Here is a 13,487-nt window from a genome sequence, read left to right on the forward strand (position 1 = left end):
TTGCATATGCTGCACCATATTTTTAATGTTGCAAAACTTCCCAAAAGCAACATTCAAAATGTTTAAAAAACAAATAAAATCAAAATGCAGTTTCATAGTCTGCATTACTACTTTGAAGACTATACTCTGAAGAAAATCAACTAGAAGGTGAGTGCATTTCTCTACCTTCTTTAATGTGCTGGTCACTCAGAGTATTTAGCTATTCTTTAAATGTAAGATTGTGCAATTAGTCAGCTGTCATCTAACAGATTTTCAGATAGAAGCATAAACATTTTTACTAACCTTATACTGAAGTCTGTGCCGCCTCCCTTTTAAGTGCATCTCCTTGGCATTAGGGTCATTAAAACTGCATTCACAAAGTTTACAGTGAAAGCGGATCACCTTTCCTTCATCATTTCTTACCTGAAAAATAAAGTTTAACAGTTGTTTTTGTGGGTTTTGTTGTTGTTGCTGTTTTTGTTTCTTGTTTTAAACCCAAAACTGATGTAAAAATGAATTTAATTTAGTGACATTGGATACTGTCTACACAACATCTGGTAAATTAAAGTTCACACAATAACTGAAAGAAGGCAAACTAGAACTTTCACTTATGCCAGTGACACCATTGTGCTCCGTAACGAACTGAGTTCTTCCATTCCAATGAGGACACAGCTTTAAACTTTAACCTGAACATACAGAGTTGAAATTCATAATTGCAAACCTGCAAATAATGAAAAATTTACATCAGATTCTGGTCCTAGTAACTTCATCCACATCTCATACCACCAACATGAAGACTGCCCCACTCTACTCAAAACATACACAATACAAAAACGTGTACATTTGCACAAGCCTTTGCAGGTTCAATGCCTTGTTTCATGATGAACAAATTTTCACTGAAATAGTTAAAATAAACATTTTTGTATCAATACCTCCTCCACATAGTCATGGCCCACTGGCTGGACGTCACTTTGCAAGGCAGCAAGAGTTGTAGGAGTCACTGGTTCAGTTGTTGTGTCTGGTTTTACTTCCTGTGTTTGTACCGTGGCAACAGGAGCTGTTTTAACACTTTCTGCTGATTTCATTTCTTCCAGTTTACTTCCTGTTGTCTGAAGCTTATTACCACCTACAAATCAAAACATTAAATTTTTTAACTTCCATAAAAAGAGAACGTGATTTCACATGATGTACAAGTATCAATGTCCTGGCCAAAGCTTTATCAGTCTTTTAAAACAAGGTAAAACTTAAACATATTAAAAATATAATTAAACATTTTTTTAAATAAATAAGTTTGAAAACATTCAAGTTTGTTTTAAACACTTAATATTAGTTTTAGCACAAAAACCTACTGCTTTACATAATTTTCATCATTCACTTTCATGATTTTTCAAAATAGATGAGACTGAAAGGGACAAAGACATTGTAATAATCTCTTTTCATCATCAATTTTTTTTTGTAAATGGACCCAAGAACATACTTTAAAACCATATAATTTGTGTATTAGCAAAGGTACTATGGTCTCAATATTGCAACTGCATAGGTTTTTTCCCTCAAGAGGAGGATAGTTTATTTCAGAACAGTTGCTTCCCATCTCTGTATGTCTATGGTGCTCATTTCAAAAGCTTCCATGTTACACTTCCACTGTTACAGGAATGTTTCAGTTGTCCAGTTATCAACTGCCTGCCTGCCTTAGCTGCCCAGACTGTAAACTGAAATTAAGAACAACTGGACTATAAACTGCAATACTGCATCAGCAGTAAGAAACCAAAACGCTCTTATGAAAGAGGAAGAAGCCTCCAGGAAAGGTCAGGTGGAGACAACAGGACAGAAAACACCACAAATTGTGAAGCAAAACTTTTATACGCATTTTTATCTTCACCTATCATTTATTACTCATGCATAGTTAACTAAATACATTTGTATTTGCTACACTAAGATCTTTTAAAAAAATTATGGAATAGGTTAGGTTTCAAAATAAAGACTGACTTCTGTACTTGCCAACAAAGTTTATTTTCGGTGTAGATATTTTCTTTACAGCTATATTAGCAGCAGTTGAAGATGTTTTGTTGTTGGACGCCGTGTTAAGTGGTGTGTTTGTCGTGGGAGTAAGAATTTTCACTGCAGAGGATGCAACAGAGGAGTTCACAGTACTGCTGCTAGTTGCTATATTTGAAGCAGACGCAGCTGGTTTGGAAGCAGATGTGGATGTTGAGGAAGTTGCCTGGGTAACCACATTTGGTTCAGTTGAAGGAATGGGTTTGCCAAGTTTTGTGTGCAACTTTACTACCTACAAGAATAAAGAGAAATTCATATAATCTCCCTGGGACAACTGGAAAAAATTAACTTGTTATAGGGTATAGAAACTGTAGTATGATACAAAAAAAAAAGAAAAGAGTGATCTTGGCAAAAAAAAAAAAAAAGATGAAAGTGTAGAAGTTTTTGTCATCTGTAACAAGGAAATAATTAACTATCATCTCAGATTGCTTATTTCCATCACAAGTTCAGCATTTCCTCCAAAAGCTATGTGGATGAGAAGGCCAATAAATTGAAAGGCCGGTAAAACTGAAGGAAGGAGTTTGCTTAAACTGTTTCAATGTCACTGTTTTGCTGCCTGGTTGCTTTTTCTTCTCTTCAAAAAGCGTAATACATTAAATTACTTTGGTTCCAAATACTCCTTATAAGAAAAAGTTATTTAAATCAAATTCAACAATTCTATCTCTTTTGATCACTATCTTTTAAGTATATTCATTTTGAAAGAACAGCCAAATTACATAGTAAAACTGAAGAGACTCCTTAGACAAAGGTTGTTTTTCTCATTAAGCACATCCACAAAGGCAACTAAGGAGGATGTAAGAGGTATTTTAGAGCTCTTTAAAATTCATAGAAAGCAAAGAGTCACATGCTTTGTCTTAAATTCTTAGTGTTTAAGGATAGAATATTACTTCTTTTTGGGAATAGCTGACCATCACCTGAAAAAGAAATGCAAGCAGTCCATAAAAACCAAACACACAAAATGAAAGCTAAAGATTAGAAAAGATTTGAACGTAGCAGTAAAAAAAAATCTGCTAGACACACCGTTAATGCAAACGTGTAGACAATAATAATACGCATACAACAGTATACATACACTTCTTAGTTTTTTGTTCCTTTTTTTTTTTTCTTTTTAAAGTAAATCATATTTTCTCCACTGGAATACAGACTACAAGTTTAAGCAACTCTTCAAAATGACTTTCGCAGTAGAATGTACAGGATTCTTCATAGTGTGTCAAAGTAATATATTCCTTTGAGATTTCAGTTTTACACAGATGACAACCTAAATTAGCAGTAGATAGTGACTATCTACAGGGAAAAGAAAGCTACATCCACATGTATGAGGGTAATATATACCACACTCCATATACCTATCCAATTACTGGGCACACCACAAAAAAATTAATGGCTCAACGTATTTGTGAAAGAAAAAACACTAGACTAGTCTAAATTATATTTGTTCTTGCATTAACAAAACTCATATTGAGGAAACTTTTAAATGCACGGTGAGATTTATTTATTTTAATCGGAATGTTGTTACTGATGCCACTTTGTACAGTGCTCTGAGATAGAAAGGTAAGAGCTGTAAAAGCTGAATTTAATACTGTATTTGTTACTGAAATCAATCTTGCCCAAATCATGAAGAAAATCTGTAATATATAAACACATGCACTACAGTGCTATTCCATTTACTATTGTATGACCAAATTCAAAACAGAGGTCACAGGGGTCACAGTGAAGCCTGTAGTCTTCATTCCAGAACGCCTACATAACTGCACCCAGATAGCAGGGAAAGCATGCTTACTGTAAGTATTCCAAACACGCTCATTATAAAGTCTACTGCTATGGGGCACTGTTCTGTGCTCCCATATAGGAATTTTGTTTGCAAGAAATGCCAAGGTGTGATGCGTAACTGTCCTGTCCCTTGGCACTGATTCAGCTTGCAGCATCTCAAAGCACACTGTGAACTTCACAGCACCAAACAAATAAACTGACTACCGAGAGAAGTCTTGGAAAGAGTTAGCGAAGACAAGCATGCTACAACATGTCCTTACTGACTCTTTTCCCTACCTTATTCTACATCTTCATGCTATGATTATGATTATGATATCCACCCTTTCCCTAATACATCCCCCCTCTCATTGATGCAGTGGCAGTATTTTTCCCCCTTTTTCCAAAAAATGCCCTTCTAATACTGAGCTTAAAGTTACATTCGAAACAAAAAGCAGAACTAAACATTTTTAAACAAAACAATTCAAATTATATTTTCTGCTCATTTTCTCCTCTCTAAGATGAGGGGAAAAATATACAACTGACTTTTGTAATAAGAACAAAGAAAGCTCTTACTTTCTGGTGTTTGGCTCCACGGATGTGGGCAGCGTACGCATCTGCTCCTGTACAAGACACATCGCAAAGCTCACAGCGCAACTGATTCTGAGTTCCACGAGCAGAAGTGCTGCTGTTATTGGTGTTCTGGGAAGCTTTTAATGCCGCTTCTTTCTTTTTGTGTTTCTGGCCTTCTAAGTGTTCTTTGTAAGTCTGTTTAAATAAATAATACACAGTAAACCACCTTTGTACTGCTTGTTCATCTTTCAACTGAATACACATAGAACATAAGATAAAATACATGCTTTGTATAAGAAATACTTCCTACTCTGAATATTTATTTTATATGACATGCTCTAAAGAATAAGCAGGCCACTTGTAAGGCCAAGAAATTTTCTTCTCCTCCACCAGAATTCCACTGTTAGAAGCAATACAATCCGGGTTTTCCTCCCCTACCTGCTCAATGCCTCAATCAAGTACAATTCAAAAGATACTGTGATTGAAAACTTGAGATGATCACAAAACTGTATCTCAATTGCAGTTTCCTGCATTGCATTGAATTGTTCTCAATTTTGAATCTGCCTCAACCTGCACGATTACACTAATTAAGTGTATCCTGAGAGCAAAACAATTTGATTCAAAAGAAGGTAGCACATAAAGCTGTGGTGAAAATGAAATGCAGAAGTTGAGATTTGCTCCTATAACAGCACTGGCGACCTAGAGAGATACAGGGTGGGAAATAATGATAGATTTACTTAAAGAACTGTTGAACCAAGCACGTGCAGATCTTATGTGAATTGGTATGTACTTTTTACACACTTCTACCCACCGTGAAACTAAACTGGAATGATGGAATACAATGAAGAACAAATTTTCACGCTCAGCATTGACAAAATTTATATAACTGAGCAATCTTGAAAAACGTATTTTCTAAGAATTTTGCTATGCTAAAAAAGCAAATCAAAACCATAGTTTGTAATACTTCTGGAGCTCAAAGTATTGTTGAAGCTTCTCTGTACAATCTAACAGGATGCATCTTTTTTCTTCTCATAGTAACTCTGTAATAGCACACACTTTCATTTAATTATTTCTTTAATAAAATTGCAGAATTGGTCTTTAAAATTTAACAAGTATTCTACAAGGGGTCATTTTTTTAGCTGAAGAAATTACAACAAAAACGTATAGCAGAATATTACATAATACAGGTACCTGTGGTCCAGCACAGCTGATCTTACAAACATCACAGTAGTGGATCTGGGGTGGTTTCGGAGGTTGTTTTGGTTTCAGTTGCTTATTTTGGAATGGTGCCTTTTTAGTAAAGGTGGTCCCTGTCCAAGCAGCTGTTGCAGCAGCAGCAGCAGCAGCTGCTGCTGCCTGTTTCTGTTGCTGCTGCTGCTGCTGGTAATAGGACGATGCAGCTGAATACACAGCAGCTTCATAGCCAGAATAAGAGGTACCTCAAAGATAAAAATAAAATAAATATTACATCACTGTACAGTACATCATGTATCAATTACATAACACAGTAGTTACAAGCATGCTGCGTAATAGAGTGTGTGTGGGGATATAAACAATTTATTGATATCATGTTACACATTCCAAGTTTTTCTTGATGTTTCACAGTACACAAATACAAGTACAGCATACCACTTGTATTGGGAATATTTGATTTTTTTTTGACATCCTTGCAGACACACAGTTATGTTGCTGGATATATCAAAGCATCCCTAAAGAATATGTGAAAATTCCTGGTACATCTGGCAAGACTGAGTATGACGTAACAAGAATAAAATATTTCTCAAAGGCCAGTTGGAATAAATAGTCTTTTGGAACCAGATTTACTGTTCAAGATCCAAAATTGAAAGGAGGACAGAAATTATGTAAAGGAAGGGAAAAAAACAAAAAGACAGAATTGCTAGTGCTATTACATTCTACTTCAGTGATTTAAATTGTTTTAGTGCAAATCTGCTTGTCTGCTAAAACCTCTGCAACACACCCCAGGTATGCATTGCTTGATTTCTAGTATAAAAGCTGAATAAATCAAGGAAACTGGGCTTTCATACTTTTGAGCTAGTTTTCCCATAAACTTTCTACATCTACTGGTTCAACTATTTTAATCCTCTGATCAGGTTCTCTTTAAAGGAAGTCCCTTTAAAATCCCTTTTTAAACAGAAAACAAACAAAACAAAAAAATTCAAGGTAGCTATAACATGCCAGTTGATCAACATCCAGCCATAAACCTTAAGTTTCTTTTCACCTTTAACTAGGATTTGGATTTCTAATGTTTAAAGGAAAGTGGTTTTGTTATTTTTTTAGCACACATTCTCCTCCCATTTTGCACCAATACAACCCCAAATTACAAGATTTATATTGCGTTGTTCCTCTCTGTTGTTTGATAGCATCACGCTCTCTTACAATTTCCCTGGGTTTTATTTGTGTGGATGTGTCTCTTCATTTTTTTCTACTCCCCCATCTTTTCTCCAAAACTTATAATAAGTCACAAAACACTGTGCACATACCATTGCTAATACTTTCTATATTTTCACATGTAACAAAATAGGCATATTTAATCATCAAAATTCTTTTAAAGATAAATCTTTATACTGGCAAAACATTTTGACGTAACTGGCTGATAGTTCTCAGTAGACTATGATGTAATTGAACACAAATGTTCTGAGTATTTAAATCCTGTAATCTTCTGTAATAATTGCAAAGATCCCAGCAGCATAATATGCAAAACTCTTACCAGAGTAAGTAACCGCTGTTGTACTGTACGTTGCACTTTGAGTATAGGATGGAACAACAGTAGCTGCAGCTGCTACTGGCTGCACAGTAGAGGATACTGGATATATGGAAAATGTAGTTGTTGCTGGACTTGGGGTTGCAGGTTTTATAGCTGTCACTTGTCGCGTTTGTTGAGCTTGAGTATATTGAGTTGCCCCTTGGCTATATCCTGCTTTTGGAGCTAAAGATAGAAAACAGAAGTATACGAACTTAGATAGGTTTTAGTTGAATGCAGTGTAAACCATATTAAATAATGCTTAATACCTAATAACATTCTGGGAATTAAATATAACAAGGGGAGGTGGTTTTTTCGGTTGGTTCCTTTATTACTATATTATTACTATTTTTAACAATCATGGTTACGCATTGTGCAATTGTGTAACACACAACTGTGTAATTATGCCTTAGGTCACATTAATAAGCTTCAGATTTATTTATTTTTTTAAACTATGCTGCCATGTTCTCAAATAACCTTCTCATTCAGTGGTTTTACTGGAATATACTCAGGCAAAGAACACCTAAACCTTCATATTACTTCTCATTAATGTAAAAAAAAATTACGCTTAGTAGCAGTCATGATACCAATAATTAAAGAACCACATACATCATTAAGTAACCACAGAATTACAAATGAAGTCTAACCAAATTATCATATGAACCCACCATTGGCTATTTGTACCTAGTTTAGCAAACTTTCTAGACAAATTAGCAAAGTGTTTGCCTAGAAGCATGTTTCATGTGCATTTAATAACAACCCAAAACTCAAAGATAGTTGCTTACAGCAACGTCCCAATAACATTTAAGTTCTAGATGCAGCATATTCTTCTACATATTGACAAGGATTACATGAGAAAACTAACCAAAAAAAATCTTGGTAATGTGATATGTTCAAGGACATACTTTTAAGGCATTAATATATTACCCTCACTGTATAATGACAGGAGCTGGAAGCATGCAACCCACCTGTCTGGTAGTATGATTCAGCTACTGAAGGTTGAGGCTGGGCAGCAGCAGCCACAGCTGCAGCAGTTGCTGTTGGCTGTTGATAGTATTGTTTGCTGTCATAAGCTACAGCTGGGGCAGTAGATCGAACATATGAGTAGGAATCCTAAAAATTAAAAAAAAAAAAAGAAAGAAAGAAAAAGAAAACAGTTATTTTCTCCTTAAAATAGGTATCTGGAATAATAAAGATCATTAGCAGAGTCAAAAATAAAAACAACGTATTTCCTGCTAGTCTATACTCAAGGAGATTATTTTTAAAAAATTATTTACGGAGACAATATATGTAGATATATGCATTAAAGAAATCAAATTTGTTTACAAATACTTCCATACAGAAGACAATCCTGATAATTTCAGACTTAATATAGAAATTAACCTCATACTTTTAAATCACATTCCCTTCCACACTATTTTTGTAACTGAAAAGCAACTACTTTTCTGTAGTTTTTTTCATAGGGACTATATCAAATTTCTAAAATATATGAAGGAAAAAACAACACTGATCTCCCACAAAATGTGAATTTCCATAAACCACAAAAAAAGTCACAAGGTTAGAAACATCACCCTATATTTGCCTTAAAAATCCCATAAATAAGAATATTTTTCTTGGTTGTATTTTTTAGAGTATGGAAGCGACACTTTTAAAGCCTTCTTCTTTTTTTGACATATCAACTGTTCCATGAGGGAACCATAAACTAGTCTAGAAGGGCAAGGCAAGTAGCCAAGTCAACACAGCCAAAACTCAGAAGATGGTAAGTAAGCTTAGAAGAGGTGGTCCTGGAAACCACTATATGCATGTATGTGTATTTTCTCATCCTTAACATATTTATGGTAAAGTGTTACTAACTGACCAACTACTGGGTAGCAAGGCATGAGCTACATTAGTCTATTGACACATGAAATTTCTTTTGATTTCCAAGAAATATAACAGTACTTTTTTCCATCCAACCTCCATAAAGTGGAATTATTTTTCTCTTTAATTTAGGGGACTCTCTTATCTGTCTGAATACTTCTTATAACTGACTACCTTAACGACCTTGTGAGTATACACCCAACTGGAAGGACTCCTAGGTTACATACAATGCATTATCATATGTAACAAATTCTGAAAACTGCACCAAAGAACTGATTACACAGAGCAACAGTACCATCCTTTTAAACAAACAAAACCACTAATTAGAATCTATATAATGCCTTGATAATTTTATAACTAATATATTAGAGAGATATTACATGGGACATACTACTTCAACATCCTCTGCCTCACTAGTAAATGCAAATTTTAAATATGAGCCATGTCACAAAATTTATATAATTCTCGTACATAAACACACCAGCCTAGAGATATCCACTGAAGACTTACACTAATGAATGCTAATGTAGAAAAAAAAGCTGTTAAAAATACAAATAAAGCTCACGTTTCCACTGGAAAACTACCTGGCCATGCAAAACCCCTACTCTTTCTGCATCTAAACTGTCTGACTGAAACCAATCAGCTAGAATTACTGAAGTCCATATACACCTGTTTTATGTGAATCTAGACAGACAGGAAAAATTGCAACTTCTAACTCTCTTCTAAAAACTGGACAGGAGTAAACACGTATGTTAGAAAGTCCCAAGATGACCTCTACAGATTGAAATCTTCCAGCTGCAAAACGGATGAAGCACTCTGATTTATACTGCAAGTTTATTTATTCATGAACTGAGAAGGAATATGATTCAGTAACAGGATGCTGTCATACTACGTTTAAGCCAGTGCAAGAATGGGAAATTGTTTGAGGAACCAACACACCTCTCCTCACAGCCTTGTGTCATTGCACCTTTACCTCTTGCACTGACATCACAACTGTGCAGAGGCAAACAAATTTAACTTAGCTTGTTAATCCCATGGAAAGATCCTCCTTTTTTCATTGGTTAGTTTTCTACGGGATCCTTTTCCTGAACTGACCCACCCGAATGCTGACAACTGCTTGACTCAACACAAGAAAGTGTCAACAGAAGACAGGGAAAGATGAAAATAGAGAAACAGTTCCCTTTTGTGGCAGTCTGTAGTCACACAAGGTTAGGCAGTGACCTCGCTCGTGCAAAGAGCCGCCAAAAAAGGTGGTTCCTCTCCTAAGGCAATCTTCTATCCTCTTACGTTTGGTGCTGCAACTCCTGTGGCACCCACGAATCTGATGAGAGAACAATTTCTACCTCCCACTGAAAATTTTTATTGAAACATTTCTGTCAGCTAAGTCAGTTCCATGACCTGATTTAACACATGCTACTTGAACATTTAGGCTAGCCAAGACAGCACTACTTTTCTCAGCAGTTGTTCACAAAATCAGTTGGAGGTAAATGTCAGTTCACTATTGTGTGAATGTCTTAGATCCTGCAGTAGTACTGCTGACAATTCTGTATGTGGGCCACAAGACCGCAGTCATTTCACACAATCAGTTTCAGCTGCTGAGTAATTTGTGTTGTACTCATGCTGTGATTCACAGAAGGAGAAAAAAAAAAAACAAATACCATCACATTCTCTTACCCAAACAGGCCTCTCCTTTTCAACATGTCATTTAAAAACCATTAAACAGAGCATTTTTTTTAACATACCTGGTAATTCTGTGTAGTGACAGGAGGTGGTGGTGGTGGAGCTTCTTGTTGCCTCTGTGTGTAACCATAATCTGTAGCTGTGTGTGCCGTTGGGTAGCCTCCATATGCAGCAGCTGTTGCAGCAGCTGCGACAGCTACTGGAGCAGGCCTGGCTACTGCAACCGTAGCTGCTGCTGGGGCATAGGCTGCAGTAACCGTGTGTGCAGCGACTGGGGCCTGGTGGACAGTGTAGCTAGCAACTGTAGTTGGATGGGAATAGGCTACACCCGAAGCAGGCTGCTGGCTACATGGGAAAAAGACAGTAAGTAAATAATTAGATTAATTCAACATATTAAGCTCATATGTAAACATGTCAAAATCCTGGATTTGATCAATACTTGTCTGTTCTATAAACAAACCAGGAATGTCTATCTACCTATGTATACACTTCAATGGCTAGTATTACCTCTTCTTCACTCTCTTAAAAAACAACACTATATTATTTTGAAGCTTCTGTGGATATAGAAATATCAAGTGGCTGATGACTTTCTTCTTAGAGAGGGTTTGTGGGTTTGTTCTGTGGTTATTTTTTTTCTGAAGCAGTGGAACACAAGTCTTTCATTCAATGTTTCAAACCATTATCTTTTCATATCTGACAAGTTTGTAAGTGCTTCATTAGTTCTTCAATAAAACCACCTGTCAAATTAAGAAAAATACTACTTTTCTATGACAGCTTATTATTGACCTGCACTTGCATGATGTTTTTCAGTAAACCATATTAAAGCTATGAGCTTTTAAAGACTTCCATGAAAATTAACTCAGAACTCTTAAAGTTAAGGCAGACACACTTCAAAACATACCTCTAATACCAGGCTTTTCCCGCTAAAGTTTAGAATTATAAAATACTGGCCACACTTGCACAGAAGTACACTGCCTCACCACATGAAGCATCATCAAAAGACAGCCAAATCAAGCAAGATGACTGCCACCAGAGCTCTGGCAATCTTCCAGGAACATGCTGTGACTAATGTGCCTTTCTAATATTTGCAGGTAGGACATTAATATGCGGCTATTTACTAAGAATGAGTAATTACTAACTGTGGAAACAGAAAATAAATAATAGGTTTAATTATTTGAACAGAAACTGATGTTACTGTCTTACTTCTGTACCCATTACGATTAAAAGCTTACAATAGTAGTTTTGCTTTTTAAACAAATGAAACAAACTGGGCAAAATATCATTATCTGGAACAATGATATGAAATGGGGATTCAGTGATTATTCTGATTTTTTATACATTTCTAGCACTGTTCAATAATACTTAAGAATCTATATAGAGTTTTACATCTCCATAGAACTACTAGAAGATAATTCAAACCCAATTTCATGTCTATCGAGGAGATAATATCCACTATTTTAAAGAAAATAGAAACGATATCTCACTTGAAAGAAAAACATTCAGTGGCAAAGTGGAATTGAAGAATGCTCATATTCAAAACCAAAAGGAACAAGAAGTCACAACAGTTTTTCGAAGAGAGCAATATTCTCCCTGACATAACTATCAGAAACAAAGCACGTTTGTGCTGTAGAAATGTTTGCTAAAAACATTTCCATAACTCCCTTGTGTTTAGTAATTAAAAATAAAATGAAATCGTCATTTAATTAGAGCAGAACACATTGACTTTAACAGATTAAAAAGCCATTTTTATGGCAGAAACACACAGAGAAAATTTTATTACTACTGGACTTCCATGTCTGGACTCTACCTTCTTCCCACCATAGTCCCCTGACATTTCATTTGTTAAAAGACCAATTACAGTACATCCAAACTGAACGCAGTTGTGAGTTGTACTCACGATTATATTTCATTTTATTTTCAGCTTCTTAATGTTAACAGTGGAAGGATAAGACCTAAAATACTTTGGTGTAGCTCCTACCACTGCTTGAAACAATTCCTCCTACCTGTTCTATATAGGTAGTGCCTTTGTTTTGTTAGCATAGGGTCAGAAATCAACTGTGTCAGAAAACTCATGAAGACTATTTTAAGATGGTAAAAGTGAATGATAATCTATAAAATTGGGCTGCGGTATTTATGTACCTAGCAGCACAAAAGTGTTAAATATTCACAAGTTCTGAGGTAATTCACAGTATCATATGCATCTCCTCAGAATGTATTACACTGGGAAAACAGGCAGCTTTATACTTTCACTTGGACTTCACGTGAACCTATCAACAGTCCAATACTGTCAACAAAGGGTCAGTCTTGCTTCACCCCATCCTCATTCTCACTCTTCCCTCCTCCCATATACCAAATCTGGCCATGCCATATTTCATTCCTTGGGCTAGTTCTGCTTTTCATTACTCTAGCAGAAAAGTACAAGATTTTTTTTTCCCTTGGCCCATTTTCTGACATGGTAGAACAGTTAGAAACATTGGAGCTCACAGAACAGTCTGACTGCCAGAACTGACGTGAGGCATATGTATGGAAAAAAAACTTGAAGGGGGAGAAAGGAGAGGGACCTGCCAAGGCAGCAAAAATTGGCTCTTCGAGTTTCATGAAACCATGCTCAAATTGCTATCACAAAATAGTATCACAGAACCACAGAATCATTAAGGTTGGAAAAGACCTCCAAGATCATCTGGTCCAACCACCCCCCGACCACCAATGTCACCCACTAAACCATGTCCCTAAGCACCACGTCCAACCTCTCCTTGAACACCCCCAGGGACGGTGACTCCACCATCCCCCTGGGCAACCCGTCCCAATGCCTGACCGCTCTTTCTGAGAAGAA

The 13,487-nt window shown here is 36.0% G+C and overlaps 1 protein-coding gene across 3 annotated transcripts in view; it reads right to left on the minus strand.

The window, feature by feature from the left end:
- The window catches only part of ZFR (zinc finger RNA binding protein), a 44,004-nt gene that overhangs the window by 18,305 nt on the left and 12,212 nt on the right, over positions 1–13,487 (minus strand). For 2 of the 3 annotated variants that reach the window (XR_005815294.1, XM_040541180.1), the window contains exons 3-10: positions 10,717–10,999; positions 8,083–8,227; positions 7,082–7,300; positions 5,545–5,792; positions 4,357–4,548; positions 1,966–2,266; positions 912–1,105; positions 283–402 (exon numbers count right to left, since the gene is read on the minus strand). Coding sequence is in view for 2 of the 3 variants with exons in the window: in XM_040541180.1 (XP_040397114.1) it covers positions 283–402; positions 912–1,105; positions 1,966–2,266; positions 4,357–4,548; positions 5,545–5,792; positions 7,082–7,300; positions 8,083–8,227; positions 10,717–10,999 (1,702 nt within the window). In the remaining variant the exon portion in view is untranslated. The remainder of the gene's footprint in view (positions 1–282; positions 403–911; positions 1,106–1,965; positions 2,267–4,356; positions 4,549–5,544; positions 5,793–7,081; positions 7,301–8,082; positions 8,228–10,716; positions 11,000–13,487) is intronic. The other variant, XM_040541181.1, reaches the window with a different exon arrangement.

Source organism: Cygnus olor, chromosome Z (genome assembly GCF_009769625.2).
Source record: "Cygnus olor isolate bCygOlo1 chromosome Z, bCygOlo1.pri.v2, whole genome shotgun sequence".
NCBI lineage: Eukaryota > Metazoa > Chordata > Aves > Anseriformes > Anatidae > Cygnus > Cygnus olor.